Source organism: Cervus elaphus, chromosome 1 (genome assembly GCF_910594005.1).
Source record: "Cervus elaphus chromosome 1, mCerEla1.1, whole genome shotgun sequence".
In the NCBI taxonomy this organism is placed as follows: domain Eukaryota; kingdom Metazoa; phylum Chordata; class Mammalia; order Artiodactyla; family Cervidae; genus Cervus; species Cervus elaphus.
This window is the reverse complement of record NC_057815.1, coordinates 65,424,792-65,445,196: the sequence shown is the minus strand read 5'-3', so window position 1 is coordinate 65,445,196 and position 20,405 is coordinate 65,424,792. Positions and strand designations below refer to the sequence as shown.

General features: G+C 41.0%; 1 protein-coding gene across 3 annotated transcripts in view; it reads right to left on the bottom strand.

Annotated features, from left to right (window-relative positions):
* The window catches only part of RNF121 (ring finger protein 121), a 77,038-nt gene that overhangs the window by 16,147 nt on the left and 40,486 nt on the right, over positions 1-20,405 (bottom strand). For all 3 annotated transcript variants that reach the window (XM_043906101.1, XM_043906109.1, XM_043906118.1), the window contains 2 exons: positions 6,157-6,311; positions 2,588-2,695 (listed from right to left, as the gene is read on the bottom strand). In XM_043906101.1, coding sequence (XP_043762036.1) covers positions 2,588-2,695; positions 6,157-6,311 — 263 coding nt within the window. The remainder of the gene's footprint in view (positions 1-2,587; positions 2,696-6,156; positions 6,312-20,405) is intronic.

Below are 20,405 nucleotides of genomic sequence, written 5' to 3'. Positions count from 1 at the left end.
CTCCTGTGACTGATGCCCACGCCTTGCAGCGGCCTAGGCTCTGCTCTGATTCACACTTACATACTGGGGACTCCACCACTGGCAACCACTGCACACCAAACAGGGCGATTTTCGGTCTGGAAGTGAGCAACTCACTAATGAATTGCCTCACCTCCAGCAAGTTGCTTAAGTTGAAATGGCCAAGCCCTTCAAAAGGAGGGAGGAGAAGAGCAGGCTCTGGGTGTCACTGGAGCAGATTGAAACTGATCACAATGCTCACCCGCCCTCATCAGGCCCCTCCTTTAGAGAATGTTTCACCTGCTGGCAAGTGGACACACAGAATGCCCACCATCTGAGACAGTTCACCCAGGCAAATACATGGGGCAGCGAGGCGTTTTCCCTCTTGTTATGTAAATACCTATAAACCATCCTAAATCTTGCCTTTTGACCCATGAAACCTAAAATATTTATTTGGCCTTTTACAAAAAAAAAAAGCTTCCTAACCATACCTTTAGAAAAAAAAGATACAGTTAGTAAATATACACATACCCGTTACATACAAGTTTATGTTGCAACTACACATATTCTGTATCATGTCACCAAAGTTAAATTTTGGTCCAAATCTTCTTAATAAGGACAATATGCCTATAATATTAGGAAGTTTGTTTTAGTGATTTCATGGACCAATAATTTGCAAACTTGAGTCTTCAAATGTTTATTAAAGAAAACTATCTTTGTTAAAACATTTGTATGAAGAACTGAATATGTTCACTTAAGACTGTAAATTATATTTATCTCAGAAAGTTGAATTTGCCCACCAATCTTGTAATTTGATATCATGGTCTTACACCAATTAACCTAATTAGCAGCATAAAAATGGTCAAGATTCTCAAGTATGTTTTCCTCCTTATGTAGTTTATCAAAGAAGAAATTATAATTCTAGAATAAATACCTTTAAAAACATAACATAAAACATGGAGAATCTTGGTTTTTACTTTTTTTAATCACAAAGGTTAGGAAGCTATCTGGAATCTGGGTTTTCTTTGATGAGCCCTAATGACTCTTCACTGATAAATTCCTATAAGTATCTGTGGCACCTATTTATTCTTTCAGCCTATACTACACCTGGAAGGAAGAATTCCGTGGTTGTCCTCTCACTATATAAAGTAGGACTGACGTCTTTCAGTACCAGAAACTGCTGCCTACAGTGTACTCGGTTTGGGGAAGAGGTCAGCGGTCATGAATTTAAATTTTAATCCTAAATCTCTAGCTTCAACACACTGTCCCAGGCTTAGAATTCCTCAAGACCCACAGCCTACAGCACCCATTCCCTCAGCCAGGAAACCACATTTCTACCCTTTTCTGCCCTACTTATTGTACCCTCCAGTCCCAGAGTCATTATGATTGTCATAGTCATTGTCCCAGAGTCCAGGACAGGATTATCTGGCTTTTGCTCTAATGAGCAGGGGGGGTGGGAGGGGACCTGTATGCTGAATCAGATCTTTTGAAAAGCTTATGACAATAGGAAGTAACAGCCAGAATCCCACTCCTAGTCGTGTATCCTTAAGGAAGCAACTCGGCAATGTTATCTGTGGCAGCAGTACACTGAAAAACAACCTACGTGCCCAACAGTGGAGCAAGACTTAACAGTCCACAGGTTAATTCTGCCTCCTGAGAAATCTCTTAAAGGCAGAATGTCAGCTGTGTTACAAAGCAACAGTGCTTCTGTTAAACCTCATCTGTGATTAGAACATAGTATCTGGATCCAGGGAGTTTTAAACCTGATGTGTTCCTTGGAGAAGTGCGGCTTCTGGGCCTGGGTGGCTCCCAGACTCATCTGTGTGGTCTCATTCCCTCACATCTCAGCCCTGGGACTACTGTAAGGACTCCAGCAGGCACTGCCTTGCTATTTCCAGTCTTGTATCGTTCTAGGTGGATCTGCTGCCAGGTGTAACCAACTGTTCCATGAGTTCAACTGTCTAGCCTGGGGTCAGCAAACTTTGTCTGTAAAGGTCCAGATTGTAAGTATTTTAGGTTTATCGCCCTAAAAGTTTCTGCCACAATTATTCAACTCTGCTGTTTTATTGCAAAAACAGCCACAGGCAATGTGTAAACAAGTGAGTGTTTCGGGAGAAATGTTTTATTTTATAAAAATTGAAGGCAGGTCAATTTGGCCCATAGGACATAGTTTGCCAACTTCTACTCTCCTTGAACATAAGACCACTAAGGTAGAGTGGATGTTGTAAGAAACAACACACACATGGAAAAGGAAAATGGTTCTGTTGGGGTGATGGAGTTACGGGTAACTGGCTATAATCATTCCTATGCTTATTTTTGTTATTATAGTTTTCCATTAAAATATAAATTCTTAGAAAGCAAAACCAATGATTTGAGACTCTTAATTCTGTATTATCAAGACATTCCTTTCTCTTTGCCAGCACAAAATCAGAGAGGGGTCACCCATCCTCCCATCCTCCACAGCCCAAGTCACCTATCCTAAGTGCCATATTCCTCTTGCTAATACTCAGGATGTACCCAGGAACAAAGGTACATCTCACCAGTTCCTTCTCCCCAAACACTAGCAAAAACAAAAGCAAAGGGTACTCACTTGAATAACAAGTTAAGACCAAAGAGGGTAAACATAACAGCCATGTAGCCAGCAATGCCAGTGGCGTAGCTGATCTTATAGACCAGCAGGAACCACTTATACACCAACCTGGAGAAAGGGGAGAAAGTCAGTAATGCAGACACAGAAACATGGCCTAGGAGCCTCTGGATCACCAGAAGTCCTCTCTCTCACATCAATGGGGACATCAGGCTCTTTGCTTAGGACTTATATTGAGCAACTGCAGTTACTATACATGGCTGATCACTCCCCCTCAATTGCAAAACACCTCCACATACCAGGGAGGTATTTTGTATTTGTACTTTCCCGGTCTCACACCAAGGGAAGAAAAGGGAGCATTAAAGGGAGGTTTCAACATATGTAAAACAGACAGCCAACGGGAATTTGCTGCATGTCTCAGAAAACCCAAACAGGGGCTCTGTATCAACCTAGAGGGGTGGGATGGGAGGGAGATGGGGAGGGAGGTTCCAAACAGAGGGGATATATGTACACCTATGGCTGATTCATGTTGATGTTTGACAGAAAATAAAATTCTGTAAAGCAATTATCCTTCAATTATTTTTTTTTTAAAAGGAGGTTTCAACATCAAACAAAGAATGCCTGCCTAACCTCAGACAACTATGTCATCTCAAATTTAGGTCAGCTGGATAAGGAAGTGAAAACCAGTAACTACAGCTATGCTCAGAAGGAAACAGTTATTCTTGTCAGGAAAGAGGATTCAAGGAGAGATGAATAAGAGGTAGAATTAGCTACAGGCTTTTGTAACTGAGCATGGTTAATCTGAATACTGCTTTGTTCTAACCCATAGAACAATAACAAAATGAATGATGTCTAATGAGTTTGCTTCTGAATTTTTTCCCCCTTGGAGGAGAAGGGATAAGGAAGGAGGCACTCAAAGAATACCTTTATTTGGATATGTGTGTGTGTGTGTGAGATGGTGGTGTGGGTTGGGGAGTGGGGGTTGGATGGGGGTGTGAGATTCTCCTGAAAGAGGGGCCATGCTCCCTAGGATCCAATGAAAAGAAGTATGGAATCTGGTTGGTTGACTGCAAGTAGGTTCGGAGAGGAAAGACAGTTCCCAGAATGTACCAGAGCCTTTTAAATGCTGTGGACATAGGTACCTTATATCACGGGCTACTGTTCTACCGGCAAGGAGAGCTTAAGAACAACTCAGCAAGTCTGTCTGGCTCTTGAGAGCCAACGAGGTTACTATCACTCTGCTGGGCCTCAGGGAAGATGCTCAAGGTCCCTGCTTGGGCCTCCCTGCTGCGGCTAAGCAAGGGTGTAATGACTTCTCAGGTTAGCAAAGGGACCCAAACACCTTGCAGTGTCCACCTTCAAAGACCACAGAAGCTCCACCATCCAGAGTTTGCAATGATCAGCTGGGAGTAAGACACAGCAGAAAGGATACAGCATTTTAGGAGGAAGCTGGATGAAGTGAGGTTTAGTAGCTGGGTAACCCCAGATAAGTCATATTAACTTGAGACAAGTTTATTAAGTCCTAACACAGGAACCCCTTACTACCTTTCTCACTGGATTGTACACAGCTCATTTCCTAGTGTATAAAATACATGCTCAATAAATGCTGCATAAATAAATCTGGATGTTTATGAAAGTGCTTTGAAACTGTAAAGCATTACTGAATGCTAGTTGTTAATCATCACTGAAAACCTCTCATGTTATAAACATATTTTCAGTCATTTAGCTAAGATATTTAAATTACCTGATGATGTTTAACATGCTTTATTACATTCTTTCTTCATATCACCCTATATGAGATAGCAATTATCATCACATTTTTTAGGGATAAAGAATTCAAGGCTGAGAAACATGCAGTCATATGGGTCATATAATTAACAAATGGCAGGGCTGGGGGTTTCCAATCCACATCCATCTGGCTCCAGAGCCTGTATATTTTATGATGGCTTTTAATGTAGGAGACTTTCCAGGTGGCTCAGTGGTAAAGAACCTGCCTGCCAAGCAGGAGATGCAGGTTTGACCCCTGTGTAGGGAAGAACCCTAGGAGAAGGAAATTGAAACCCATTCCAGTATTCTTGACTGGGAAATCCCATGGACAGAGGAGCCTGGCGGGCTGAAGGCATGAGCTCACAAAAGAGTCAGACACGACTTAGCAACTAAACAACAACAAACTGCTGCTGCTGCTAAGTCACTTCAGTCATGTCCAACTCCGTGTGACCCCATAGACGGCAGCCCACCAGGCTCCTCCGGCCCTGGCAAGAATACTGGAGTGGGTTGCCATTTCCTTCTCCAATGCATGAAAGTGAAAAGTGAAAGTGAAGTCACTCAGTCGTGTCCGACTCTTAGCAACCCCATGGACTGTAGCCTACCAGGCTCCTCCGTCCATGGGATTTTCCAGGCAAGAGTACTGGAGTGGGTTGCCATTTCCTTCTCCATAACAACAAACTACCATAGCCAGACAGGCGCTTCTGATCACTGACTTCACCTTGTAGGTAAACTTTACTTTGTAGAATAAAACTTAAAAGGCCAAGAAAAGGCTGGCAGTAAAGCAGAACAAAAGAAGCATGGGGAAAAGAGTAAGTTTCAAATTGGAGGTCTCTGGATCAGGTAGTCACAACTCTGAGACTGGCCAGTTCCTCTGCTAGGCTCTCCTGGACCTGCACACGTGTCTCACAGCACTTACCAACTGCACTGAAACAGCTGCTTTCTTGTCCATCTCCTCCATTAAAACGAGTACTCCTTGAGGGCAGGGACCATGTCTTATTCAGCTCTGTATCCCCAGCACTCAGCACAGGGCCTGACACAGAGCAGGTGCTTGTTGAATGAATGAACCAGAAAATCTCTCTTTTTTTTTCTGTCAAGCATAGATATAAATGACCTCACAAGCTGGTTGGGAGGATCAGATGAGAAATGCATTTGGAAACACAAAGAATTATACAGGAAGGGGCTGCTTTATGACCAAAGATGGAAGTATTGTTTGTTATAATTCTCCAGTTTAAATGTGCTGAGATTCATTCATTCAACAAAAATTCAGAGTAGGCTACTATGTGCCAGGCCCTTTGGCAGAGCCTGAATATACAGTGACAAACAACATGGATGTGGTTCCTGATCTCACAGTTAGTTTAGTGGGGGAGACAGACGCTTAAAATAATATTTAGTCATAAACTGTGATAAGTTCTATGAAGGAAAGCTACAGGGCACTAGGAAGAGAATGTAACAAAAAATCTACTCAGAGATCAGAGAAGAGTTCACAGAAGAAAACAACACTTAAAACGAGACCATGAGGACCAGGATTTGCTTACTTATATTGTTAGCTTTTAATATAAACAGACCTTGATGTAAATAAGCCGTTAAGGTAAGTTATAGGGAAATATCTGGGGGGTTTTATTCTGTGAACGGGGCAGGAGGTCTCCCAATCAGCTTGTTTTGGCAGGGCTGTGTGCCAAGTAATCTCGGCAGATAAAAACTGCATTTTTTTTTTTCAGTTTAAGCCCACCCACCTCCCATGCATCCCAACCCATTAGTTTCAGGAAACTTGGCTCCTTCCCACTACCCACTGGCTAAATTCTCACCTTGGGGTTGTCTGGACTAGTGGTTTTCGGGTGGCTCGGAAGGTGACAAAGGCTGTGACAGCGGAGAACAAGATCCAGATCACGAGAAACCTCCACCAGTGCAGCTTCACTGTGAAATAGAGGGGAACAACCCACATCTGAAAGAGGGTCACCATCTGAAACACAAACATAAGCACTTCAGCTCTAGCCAGCTCCCTCTGCAGCTCCATCCACAAATCCAGAGCATATCTTTTGTGTTCCCTTTTAGCCTGATCCTCTCTGTGCTTCCAGTTTTGGATAAAAGCACCTCCTAGTGACCCAAGTTTGAAACTCTGGGACCATGCTTGACACCAACCTTTTCCCCACCCAACCTGTTCATTGTACCTACTCTTTCCTTTCCATTTGAGTCCTTGCTGTCTCTTACCTGGCTGACCATTACCTCTTTATTAAGTCTCCCTGAATTCAATGTCTCTGCTCCAGCCTATTCTTCCCAGGAGCACAGTTAGTCATGAACACGTCACTCTACTGCTCAGAACTCTCTGAGGTTCCCTTTCTATAGATAAGATCTGACATCCTTAGACCCAACATCCTTAAGCAGTCATATCTCCCTCCCACCATGGAGCTCCAAACTACTGTTTCAGGATCATCTTCTACCACTCCCCATGACTGCAGTCAAGGTATCCTGCTCTAAAACATCCTTCCCACCTGCCTTTCAGCCTGAGAGTATCACATGAGAGACACATGAAGCCTTCAGTCTCGTTGCTAGGCAGAATAAGTCATGACTTCCCAATGCTCCAAAAGCATTTTTCTTTCTACCATCATTACAGGGCTTATCTAGAGTATGAGGCTAGGTTCGAATTCATTCTCTACCTTACTGTAAGCTCCTTAAGAGCAGTGACAAGGCCATACTCTGGCCCATGATAGATCCTCAATGAATTTAGATAAATGAGGGGAAAGTAAGACTAGAACCTTAAGAGGGAAGCACATTTCTATGATAAGAGTATCTATTTTACTTTCCGTCCTTCCACCTTGAACTTGTTAGCTAAGGCGTTCCAAATGTATAAAACGATTCTAAGTCAGAAGTTGGGACCAACACCAGTCTTCTGCTTCCCCAAGTCTTCTAACTCCTTCCCCAACCACCCAACTGTCACTAGATGGCACTCTTCTCAGGTGAGTAGCAGGTATAAAAAAGATAATTGGCACTTAGAGGCTTTCTTCCTGGTATTAAGTGAAATCAAAGAATGTATTTTTTTAAAAGGGAGGGTGGCTATAGAGAGGAAAATAGTAGCTAGCATCCTAAAGTTCCACAGAAGAGAAAACTTTTGAGAAAATATTTACTCTTGAGGATTTCTAGACCAGTGCTGCCTAGTCCAAATATAACATGAGTCATATGTGTAATTTTAAGTTTTATAATAGCTATGCTTTAAAAAAGTAAAGAGACGCAGATTATCTTAATTTTAATAATATGTTTTATTTAACCCAATACATCTAAAATATTACCCTTTTGACACGTACTCAATATAATCTACCCATGAAACATTTTACTCTTTTTTTGTAATAAGGTTTTAAAATCCGATGTTTTATATTTATAATATATCTCAAAAGAGACCAGTCACATTTCAGGAGTTCCACTGCTACATCAGACTGGATAGTGCAGCTTAAAGCATCTTTTTAGTGTTTAGCTACTACTCTTTTATAGACTGCTCTGTGGCAAGAAAAAGCCTTAGCTTTTTAGTGTTATTTTATATATTTGAAAAGAGACAGACTGAGGAAGAGAACGGTGATCAGCCACTTTGCCTTAGAGCTCCTAGTGCTGTCTGCCCACTGGTCAGTGAACAGTGCTGCCCCAGTACCAGTTCCACTGTACAGGAACCTGCAGTTGACTCCCTGAATGAAGCATTCTAAAATATCCTGGCCTTATAAGGAAGGCAGGATAGGGGAAAAGGATAATTAAGGAGTTTGGGATGGACATGTACACGCTGCTATGCTTAAAATGGATAACCAAGAAGGACCTACTGTGTAGTACATGGAACGCTGCTCAGTGTTATGTGGCAGCCTGGAAGGGAGGGGAGTTTGGGGGACAATGAACACATAGTATATTTATGGCTGAGTCCGTCTGCTGTCCACCTGAAACTATCACACATTTTTAATGGGCTATATTTCAATACTAAATAAAAAGTTATTAAAAAATAAAAGTTAGATGAAAAAAAAAATTCTGGCCTTACAAAAAAAGTGTGGAGGCACCAGGACGTACTAACAAATGGCTACCCAAATAATGCTCCATGTGACATTCTAGGAGATACATGGAGGAGACCAGAAAAGTGCATCACAACAAACAACTGCAGATTATTTAAACTAGGGGATAAGGCAACTAGAATCATGACACTAAAAGAGGGTAAATGAAGGTGGGTGTGGAAAGAAGGGCTGCATGGTTTTCAGCCTTCACATCATTTGCTTTGACAGGCTCATGGGGGTGTTTATAAAGCAGTAGGCCCAGAGACTTGAGAAGAATTCAATCATGTGGTCCAGTCACATATGTTTTGAGAAAGAACAGGAATTCTTGTCTACTTCCAGCTTTTCCAAAAACTTGGCTTTTTACATAAAAACAACAAGCCTGCCCTCACAGCCTCTTTCTCACTCCCCATCACCAATAAATAGCATGTTCTGATGGGGAGTAAGTCTGGGCTTCCCTCGTAGCTCAGTTGATAAAGAATCTGCCTGTAATGCAGGAGACCTGTGTTTGATTCCTGGGTCAGGAAGATACCCTGGAGAAGGAAATGGCAACCCACGCCAGTATGCTTGCCTGGAGAATTCCATGATCAGAGGAGCCTGGCAAGCCACAGTCCACAGGGTCGCAAAGAGTTGGACATGACTGAGCGACTTTCACGTTCATTTTAGGTTCTTCAAAACAGATGTCCCAGTAGAAGCCCAGTAAATCTGGATTCTAGTTCTGATCTGCCTCCAAATCATTGGGTCACCGCAAGGAAGGTTTGACTTGATTTTCAAAGCCCTTTAAGTTCTAGCACACTAAGGTTCTGTTAGACCTTATCTGAGCCTGGTATCTCAGACTCCCTGGGAGAGTGAAGGCAGTGTTCACTCTCACTCATCCATCAAGTGTTTACTGTGCATTTAATGGGAAGAGAAATAAACATGACTTCTAGTTCCTGTCCTCAAGGAGCTAACAGTCTAGCAGCAGGAGAATAACATAGCTCAAACCCTTATTTAATGACTCAATAAAACTTTAGACCCTTTCTAAAGAAGAAGAAATCATTAAAGATCAAATGGATACAGTAGAATGATACAGTGAAATGACTAGCGACTTTAGAATTAAAGATATCTAGATATGAATCCCAATATAGCTACTTACTGAAGTCACTCAGCTCTGATAGCCTCAGTTTTTTGAAGTATAAATGAGGTTAACAGTATCTACTCCATTAGGCTATACAGATTATGTGTTAATGAATGGAAAACTTTCAGAACAGTACCCAACAAGGCAAGAATTCAATACAAGTAATGTAATAAATATAATGTAAGGATTCAATATGATAGCTCTTTCATTTCAATGGCAGCTTTCCAGGTGGCTCAATGGTAAAGAATCAGCCTGCAATGCAGAAGGCATGGGTTCAATTCCTGGGTCGGGAAGACCCCCTGGAGAAGGAAATAGAAACCCACTCCAGTATTCTTGCCTGGAAAATCCCATAGGTAGAGGAGTTTGGAAGTTGCAGAATCCACCAAGTTACAGAGTCAGACATGACTGAGTGACTAAAAACAAAAATATTTCAATGGCAACAATGCGTATAAAACCATAAGCACAGCTGCACAGTGAGCACAGTTGCTTAAATAAATGAGAACTCTTACTAGGGCTTCACATGATTGAAGACTCACAAAGTCACATATATAAAGGAGCAAAGATTGCAAAGAGGTAATGAAAATCATCCACATATTAAAAGTGGTGAGGTATCAAGACACTCTCTACCAGGGAAGTCTGAAAGCCAGATCTTGTTCAGGGCCTTGAAAGCAGCTGCTGGGGTGAGAGCCCAGTGCCTGACAAGGGGCAGGCAGAGGGGCTGGGTGAATACAACAGTCTACCATGGGGAAAATGGTAAGTAACAATTCTGCCTGGTTAATTTATTTGTGTCTACTGTAGTATCTACTGGCATTCTGCTTAATAAATTAAGTTGAAGGCATTTTTAATGGCTAGCTTGGCAATAAATGGCTGAAAGTTACTTAAAATTCTCAAGACTAATGGCAGGGACTCTGGTGCCATCTGGTGGCAACACTCTGGTTCAACAGTTTGTTTAACCAAATGCTTATACCTGATGCTATGAAAGGATGAAACAAGGGGGGACCATGGCTCTAACCTCTCCTCCAGAATCTGGGGTAATGAGACATAAATGCATGAACTGGGCAGTCATGCAAAGCATCAAGCACTGATATGGGAGTTCAGAGGAGAGATGCAGCAGTGCTGGCAGAAGCTGTCAAGGGGAGACTGGCCAGAAATGGCAGCGCTCTGGCTGGTTCTGAAAAGTGAAAGTGAAAGTTGCTCAGTCGTGTCTGACTCTTTGCTACTGTATAGTCCATGGAATTCTCCAGGCCAGAATACTGGAGTGGGTAGCCTTTCCCTTCACCAGGGGATCTTCCCAGCCCAGGGATCAAATCCAGCTCTCCCACATTGCAGGCGGATTCTTTACCAGCTGAGTCACAAGGGAAGCCACAAGCAAAGCTGGTTCTGAAGGAGGTTTCATTATGGTGTTTGTGCATGTGTGTGTGTGTGTATGCAAGTGCACATGTGTGTGCGAAAGCCATTCATCCTCTTTCCCTGAATCTGCAAATACGAAGCTGAAGTGAAGACCAGCCTGAAACTGACTGACTGATTCTTTCAGCAAACATTTGCCAAGGGACAATCCCAGCTTTGCTGATCTGGAAGGTAAGAATAGCAACATCCCACTTACCTCTCCACAAGACTACACAGTTAACATGATGCTGTTATATGCTACAGTAAGAGTTACCAAGCCCTTATTTAAATGGGCTTTGTTTAGATTTCTTTCATCTCAGAAACCGTAATTCATGAAGACAAAAAAGAGCTGCCAGACTACATCCTTCTCTGGACACTAGATCCCTTGCCAGAGGCACTTCTGACTTTCAGTATTCCCTTCACTTCTTTTCCTATGTTGTGGGGACAGAGATCACCTACTATGCTTGACTGCAGAGGAATACCAAAGATGAAATGAAAACAAGTCCAGATAGCACAACAAAGTAAGAGACTCACAGCTTGGAAAAAAAAATGGACAGAATAAATGGACAGAGGTCAACCGGAAGAAGGTCTGGGATATGCTCCACAGCTCTGATCAATACTGTCATGAATGATTCATATGAAAATACAAAGGATCTGCTTATCAAACTGTGAGCAGCACAAAGCTTGGGAGAAAGGAGAGAGGAGCAAGGCAGTGAACATGGAAAGCAGAAACAAGATCCAAAATGAATGAAGCTCATTCCTACAGTTCTTCTAGCTCTACCATTCTGTGATCTGATAAGCTGAAATGAAGAACCAAAACTTCAGGCTGAAACTTCACCAACTACCCAAGTATTGGATAGGGAAGGAGCTGCTCACATGAAAGAGATCCAGGGGTTTCACCTGACTACAAATTGCCAGGGAATATATGCCAAGAGGGTCATTATCAAAAAGCCAAGGCAACACTATGCTACTTAACTAAGAATAAACCCTGAATGAAGGAGCAAGTAGCTCTACCGCTCTCTGCTCTGTCAAAGCATCCTTTGGCCCTGAGATCTGGTTTTAGGTCCACAATATACAAAGAACATTGATGAATAAACATGACCATAACAGAGTAGCCAGGACTACAAAGGGTCTGGAAACCAAATCACATAACAAACAGTTGAAGATGCTGGGATAACAGGCCTGGACAAAACTAAAGGAAGGCATGGCTATTATCTGAAGATCATCCAGAAGCCCAGCAGATACAGTCAGCATGGTTTCTGTGACCTGGTAACACCTCACACATTGCTAGAATATTCCAAAGGGCAAAAACTTGGTTGGCAATTACCTCCTACCACACCCCTGGAAAATGGTCAATCTATCATAAGAAACAGATATTCCAGTGATAAAAGATGTGCTATGTTCTTTCCTATTGCTGACCTGAAAAAACCTGCCTTTTGTCTACCTTCTGCCTCTGGGTCAAATTCTTGTCCCTCAGAGAAGTGCAGAGTATATTTACTCCCTATTTCTTATGCCTACTCTCCTAATACCCAAAATTATGTCTTTTTCCCTCAAGTCTTCTCCTCTTCAGGTAAAAGTCACTCAAGCAGTCATTTAACAAACACTTGCTGGGCATTTACTGGACACCAGGCTAAGGACTGGGGAATTCAGAGTTGATAAACAAAAGCTTCTCAAGGAGAAGTCTACTGAGAAGAAACAGCAATAATGTAGTATAATAAGTGCTATAATGGAGTAGGTCCTGGTGGCCAAGAAAGCAGAGCAGAAGTGCCCCACCCAACGTGGCGGAATTATCTCTGTCCTGGGTGGTCCAACAGGTGCAGATGGAGAAAGGCATCATGATGCGGGAACAAGGTATCCTTGAGAGAGTACACAGGTACCTGAGGGAGGTGTGAGAAATGAGCCTAAAGAGGTAAGCAAGGCTCAGAGAAGGCTGATCACACTTAGGAGTTTTTAATTATATTCCGAGGAGAAAAGTTTTTCTCACAGAAAGTGGATTACAACCCTTTACCATCTTAGTCAGCATTCTCTAGCCACATTCTAGTGACCCTCTTATTGTCTCAGTCTGAGAAAAATCTATAGTACTTTAAAGATTTCCAGGTATGAGATTCTGCCACTCATCCATTACAGGAGGGAATAGCAGTTCAGGAGACAGGAGTCTGAAAAGATACTATATTTGGTAACATACATGGATGATGAAAGCTTCTCCTTGGAGATCTTTTAAAAATAGGATAGATACTTTTCCAGGCATAGGCTTACTCCTTCCCCTAACATCCCTGAGGGAGGTAAGGAGCAAGTAAGATTAGACTCTGAATAGATGATGAAAACTGAGTTACAGGGACACCAAACATCAAGTCCTGGGCTAGGCTTCCAACCCAGATCTTCTGTCTCCCGAGTCCTGCCTCCCAGCACTGGTCACCAAGTTAGGGGGAACCCTGAAGAGGCATAAACAACATAGACCAAAGTGGGGATGGTTGTGAAAATACTGAAATCCAAGAAGAGGACACGGGCAAAAGTCATTAAAGGAAAACTCAGGGTGGGGGGGAGGGGGTTAAAACCAGAAATGACTATGGCAGAACTGTCAACAATCTCTTGAAACTTTTGGAAATCTCAAAAAATGGTTGAGTACTCTATGGAAAGAGCACTTAACCAAGAACCAGACTTTACATCCAGCTCTCCAATATGATGGTCACTGCCCCTGGCAAATCAGATCTGGATTTTGCACTTCGGTTTCCTAATCTGAAAAATGGAGACAAACCCCTATCCTATCTTATAAAGCTATTTGTTGTGAGGTTCCAAAGCAATAACAGATGAGAAAAGTATTTTGTTTTTAATCAGCAAATTCAAAACTATAAAGCACTGTAAGGTATTATTACAGTTGCTGCTACTGAAAAAAAAAGTACCTGAAATTTAAATACAGAAAACAGTAGGATTGCCTGCTCCCAAGAGCAGTTAATTTAGACTCTTCTTTTAATCTAAAATTTCTTTTCTTTGAATTCCTAAATTACAGAAAGAAGTTTGATAATCTTCACAGTGAAACCAGTAGATTGGCATACTTGCTCATAATCAACCTCGTGGCTGGCAACATCAGTGCTAGGTTCCAGAGTCTAGGACAGTGTTTCTCATTATGGATGAATTTTCTCCCCAGGGGACACCTGACAATGTCTGGAGATAGTTTTGGTTGTCACAATCAGAGGGAGGAGATTGTAGGTAGAAATCAGGGCTGGTGCTAAACATCCTACAATGCACCTCATAGCCCCCGGAAAAAATAAAGAATCATCTGGCCAAAACGTTAATATGCTCCCTATTGAGAAACATGGTCTAGGAGAACAGAGCTCATGTTTTTCTACTTAGTGGTCACGGGTGCCCAATGGAAGCTGGCCACCAACCAGCACTAGTAAAGAATAGAAAATTTCATTCAGTTGGAGAGAAACAGAGCCTTATCAATTAATTCCATCATTTCTTGACATGCCCTGAGAAGCATTTTCTGTGAAGCTCTGACAGCTAATCTCAAACAGCTCATGTTTCTACTACTCAACAACAATCCGAGAGCTTCTCCTTTATACAACATTCTCAAAGGAGTTGTTTTGATTCTTGTTTATTCCCATTCCTTACTCCACAGACAATTTAATGTGTTTAATATGTGTATTTTGGCGGGGTTTTTTTTTTTAAATAACAATAAAATTTACTTTTCACATAGATCTGAGTAGCAAGACCATTTTTTAATTTTTTTTTTTTTTGGAGTATAGTTGCTCTACAATGTTCTATCAGTTTTAACCATTATTAATCACCACAGTTTGAACTGTAAACTCATAGCTATAGCAAGTACCTAAAATCTGTTTAAGCAGGGAGAAGAACTTTAGATGCCCCAGGATGGAAAACAAGGAATAACAAGATGGGATATCCAAATAGAACAGCAAGGAATAGAATCCTCAGTCCACAGGATGGTTCAAAAATCTAATCTATAAAGTACCAATCCTAAAAATAAAATCAGAGCAATCTGGGGAAACAGACTGCAACACATATGTCAAAATGCTTATTCGTAATATATAAAAAGCTCTTATAAATCAGTAAGAAACATTCTAAAGAATCCTAAGCAAGGAAAGAAATGTGACTGGACACACCACATGGTTCAGCTGTGAATAACATTTACATGTCACAATAATGTAAATAGGGAAACTTATTTACTAAAAACTGGGAGGCTCAAAAGTGTGTATGTGATGGGTATAGACGTAGTGGTATAAGATAATCACCACTTTCCATGGCAGCACGTCAATACATGTTCAAAAGTAAAATTTTATATATATATTTATATATGTTTTATATTATTTATTTATATTTATATATATCACACACACACACACACACACATATATATATCAAGGATGAATAGAGATACGCAGAGGATTGTTGGTTTCTAAACATTATAGAACTACCTGACTTTTAAATTAGATATTTTCACCATATTAGATTTGACAAAGATTAAAAATACTGAGGATTCTCTATATTCTCTTTAACACTGGGTAATAGCACTGTTTAACATCTGTTGGTGGGATTGTAAACTGCTATAACTTTTGTGAAGGGCAACTTGACAAGATCTATTAATAATTAAATATCAATTCCACTTGAACAGGCAATTCCATTTTTAGGAATTCATTCTACAGAAATGCTGGCCCAGCTATGCAAATTATTTCTGTAAAAAGTTTACTGAATCACTGCTGTAACTAAGATAAACATCGCATTGAACAAGTCTATTGGTGCCATTTTTCTAACAGCATTTACTCAGTTCACGTGAGTCTGTGTGTCACATTTTGGTAATTCTCACGATATTTCATCGTTATTACTATATTTGTTATGGTGATCAGTGATCTTTGATGTCACTACTGTATTTGTTTTGGAACACCACAAACTATGCCCATATACAATAACAAACTTAAATCAACAAATACTGTCTATGTTCTGAGTGCTCCACTGACCACCCATCTCTCTCCCTCTCCTTGATAAAGTGAAAGTGTTAGTCACTCAGTTATGTCCAACTCTTTGCAACCCCATGAATTGGAGCCTGCCAGGCTCCTCTGTTATGGAATTCTCCACGCAAGAATACTGGAGTGGGTTGCCATTTCCTTCTCCAGGGGATCTTCCCAACCCAGGAATCGAACCCAGGTCTCCTGCATTGCAGGCAGATTCTTTACTCTTTGAGCCACCAGGGAAGCCCCTCCCTCTCCTTGGGTCTCCCTATTCCCTGAGACACACAATAATGAAATTAGGCCAATTAATAACCCTACAATGACCACTGAGTGTTCAAGTGTTCAAGTGAAAGGATGGACTGGTTGGATCTCCTTGCAGTCCAAGGGACTCTCAAGAGTCTTCTCCAACACCACAGTTCAAAAGCATCAATTTTTCGGCGCTCAGCTTTCTTCACAGTCCAACTCTCACATCCATACATGACCACTGGAAAAACCATAGCCTTGACCAGACGGACCTTTGTTAGTAAAGTAATGTCTCTGTTTTTTAATATGCTATCTAGGTTGGTCATAACCTTCCTTCCAAGGAGTAAGCGTCTTTTAATTTCATGGCTGCAGTCACCATTCGCAGTGATCTTGGAGCCCCAAAAAATAAAGTCTGACACTGTTTCTACTGTCTCCCCATCTATTTCCCATGAAGTGATGAGACCAGATGCCATGATCTTAGTTTTCTGAATGTTAAGCTTTAAGCCAACTTTTTCATTCTCCTCTTTCTTTCATCAAGAGGCTCCTTACTTCTTCACTTTCTGCCATAAGGGTGTGTGTCATCTGCATATCTGAGGTTATTGATATTTCTCCTGGCAATCTTGATTCCAGTTTGTGCTTTTTCCAGCCCAGCGTTTCTCATGATGTACTCTGCATATAAGTTAAATAAGCAGGGTGACGATATACAGCCTTGACGTACTCCTTTTCCTATTTGGAATCAGTCTGTTGTTCCATGTCCAGTTCTAACTGTAGCTTCCTGACCTGCATACAGGTTTCTCAAGAGGCAGGTCGGGTGGTCTGGTATTCCCATCTCTTTCAGAATTAGGGAAGTACAAATTAAAGCACAATGAAATCCCACTTTTATGCAAAATAATGTGGCTATAATACAAAAAAAAAAATGGAAAATAAAGTGTTAAACATGGAAAAACTGGAACCCAATATAATGTGAGTTAGAATATAAAATGGCACAGCTGCTGTAGAAAACCATTTGGCAGTTCCTCAAAAAGTTAAACATAAGGTTACATATGACTCAGCAATTCCATTCTAGGATATATTCCAGAACTGAAAATAGGTGTTCAAATAAAAACTTACAGTGAATGTTCATAGCCACACTATTCAAAACAGCCCAAAGGTGGAAACAACTCTCAAGTGTCCACCAACTAATGAATGGATAAACAAAATGCAGTATATCCACACAATGGAATATTATACAACCACAGAAGGAACAAAGTACTGGTAGATACTGCAGTGTGAATGAACTTTGGAAACATTTTTAAGTGAAAGAAGTCAGGCACAAAAGACCACATATTGTGTAATTCTATTGATATGAATATCCAGAATAGGCAAATACATAGAAAGCAGCTTAGTGGTTGCCAGGGTGTGCTGGGAAGGGGGAAATGGGAAGTGATTGCTTAATGGGTATGGAGCTTCTTTTCGGGGTAACAAAAATGCTGCTGCTAAATCATGTCAGTTGTGTCCGACTCTGTGTGACCCCACAGACGGCAGCCCAGTAGGTTCCCCCATCCCTGGGATTCTTCAGGCAAGCACAATGGAGTGGGTTGCCATTTCCTTCTCCAATGCATGAAAGTGAAAAGTGAAAGTGAAGTCGCTCAGTAGTGTCTGACTCTTAGTGACCCCATGGACTGCAGCCCACCAGGCTCCTCCGTCCATGGGATTTTCCAGGCAAGAGTACCGGAGTGGGTCACCAGCGCCTTCTCCAACAAAAATGTTCTAGAATAGTGACAGTGGTTGCACAACAATGTGGATGTGCTAAAGGACACTGAATTATACACTTTAAAACAGGTAAAATAGTGAATTCTGTTATGTGAAATTGTCCTTAACAAAAATAAAATCTATTCCATTTTCACAAAAAATAGTACCTGAAGATATTTGTATGTCTTGAGCATTTTTCTCTTAAGAATAGGAGCAAGAAAGTCCCTGACATTAGCTTTAGAGTTTACAAAATACTTCACCACGCGAACTTACATAATCTTCACAACACATGAGGCAGACACTATGACCCCAATTTAGAGATAAGAAGAACTGAGTCTCAGAGCAGTATAAAGTCATATGGCCAGGAAGCAGGAGCGTTGGCTAATCAAGTCAGACAGTCTGACTTAGCGTATTTATTTACTGTTGCAAGGCAAACAGCTCCAACTTCTGATAAGCTTGAAAAAGGACAGGAGATGCCATTGTGTACATACATCTTGGAATTTTTCTTCTTCCAAAGTTAGTATTTTAAAGCAGTAAAAATATTCACTGTATCCAAGTTAATAAAAGTTTTAACAAAACCAATATAGATGATTATTGAATAAGAGCAGCATAAAGCAGGACATACAGATTTCCTCTTCCAATTTTCTAAAGATGAGTTTAAGTTTCTCGGTGAACAATATGCTATAATGCTAGCATGTCCTCTCACCAATATAGTTCAGCATAATGTTTACAGGGCATGGCAGTAAGTAATGAGATGACTGTACATTTCCTTATACAACTGGCCTCATTAATTTACATTAACTAGTGAATGGCACATTAGTGGTTTTCTAACACTCTGACGAGTCCTATAGATGTTCCTGAGAAAGCGGAGGGGTGAGGGTTACCAGCCCAAGCAGAGCATCCTCTTATTTTCTACATGAGGTTTTTTCTTAAGATACTGTTTTAAGTAAGGATGTCATTACTTTTTAAAAAATACATATGGAAAGACACTGCAGTATATATATGCAGTGAAATATTGAAATTGAAATGAAATATGAAATTGAAATCTCTTCAATTCTTCAGAGATTTTAAAAAATCTCTGCAGATAAGCTAACATTATATAATTATTACTAAATACAAGCACAGAAATGCGAAGTAGGTTCACTCTACATTTGACTTAAGAGTTTTCTTAGTTTCTAGGTTCAATTAAACTATCCTGATAATCCCCATTTTATAGAATAGGTATTGTGAGCACACAAGGAGAAACAAGTGACTTATCTCACATGGCAGGGTGAAGCACAAATAGGGTCTAGAAATCAAGCTCCATCCAGATGGCTTAGTCTGTTGGATGATGCCTAGTTCAAAAAGCCTTGGTTGTCATGCGGTCATTCCATGCACTATGACCTGAAGGTACAGATGTCTCTACTTGAGGTACATGACAATACTTGAGGTGGCTAATGTGCCAGTAATGTCTGGAACACATGCCAGCTCAATGGCAAAATTAGTCTCTCTTCCTCCTATGTTTCAGATTATCCCTTGGTTCCCCGGATAGAAAATCCTTTCCAGAAGGCACAGTCAAAATTATGAAACATGAAACAGAAGATCTGGATTCAAATCATGTCTCTATCAATTAGTTTCCCCTTCATGCCTGAACTATCTGGGCCTCAGTTTGTTCACAGTACTTACCTCAAGGGCTATTAGGAGGGTTAAGTGAGATAGTTTAGCAGGTCCCATCCTGTGGGCTACAGACCCCATGGGTATCTCTGGCCATATTATAAGAGGTCTAAAAAAGCACATACTAGAGAAAAAGAATCATTTAGGTTTTAAGATTGAAAGCTCTGGAGTAAAATTGTCTGGATTCAAATAATGGTTTTACCACTGGAGCAGGTTACTTAGCCATTCTGTCTCAGTTCCTCATCTGTAATTGGAGGCAACAGTATTCAATGGATTATTGTGAGGATTAAATGGGGTATATATGTAAAATGCTTAGAACAGTGGCTGGCATAGTAAGAATTCAATAAATGCTAGCTATTACTGACATTTACTGAATTAGTAATTGCTATTACCTGAAAGAGATGGGAATACGAGACCACCTGATCTGCCTCTTGAGAAATCTGTATGCAGGTCAGGAAGCAACAGTTAGAACTGGACATGGAACAACAGACTGATTCCAAATAGGAAAAGGAGTACGTCAAGGCTGTATTTTGTCACTGTGCTTATTTAACTCAGATGCAAAGTACATCATGAGAAAGGCTGGGCTGGATGAAGCACAAGCTGGAATCAAGATTGCCAGGAGAAATATCAATAACCTTAGATATGCAGATGACACCACCCTTAATGGCAGAAAGTGAAGAAGAACTAAAGAGCCTCTCAATGAAAGTAAAAGAGGAGAGTGAAAAAGTTGACTTAAAGCTCAACATTCAGAAACAAAGATCATGGTATCTGGCCCCATCACTTCATGGCAAATAGTTGGGGAAACAGTGGAATGGGAGGAGAAGGGGACAACAGAGGATGAGATGGTTTGATGGCATCACCGACTCAATGGACATGAGTCTGAGTAAACTCCAGGAGTTGGTGAAGGACAGGGAGGTCCGGTGTGCTGCAGTTCATGGGGTTGC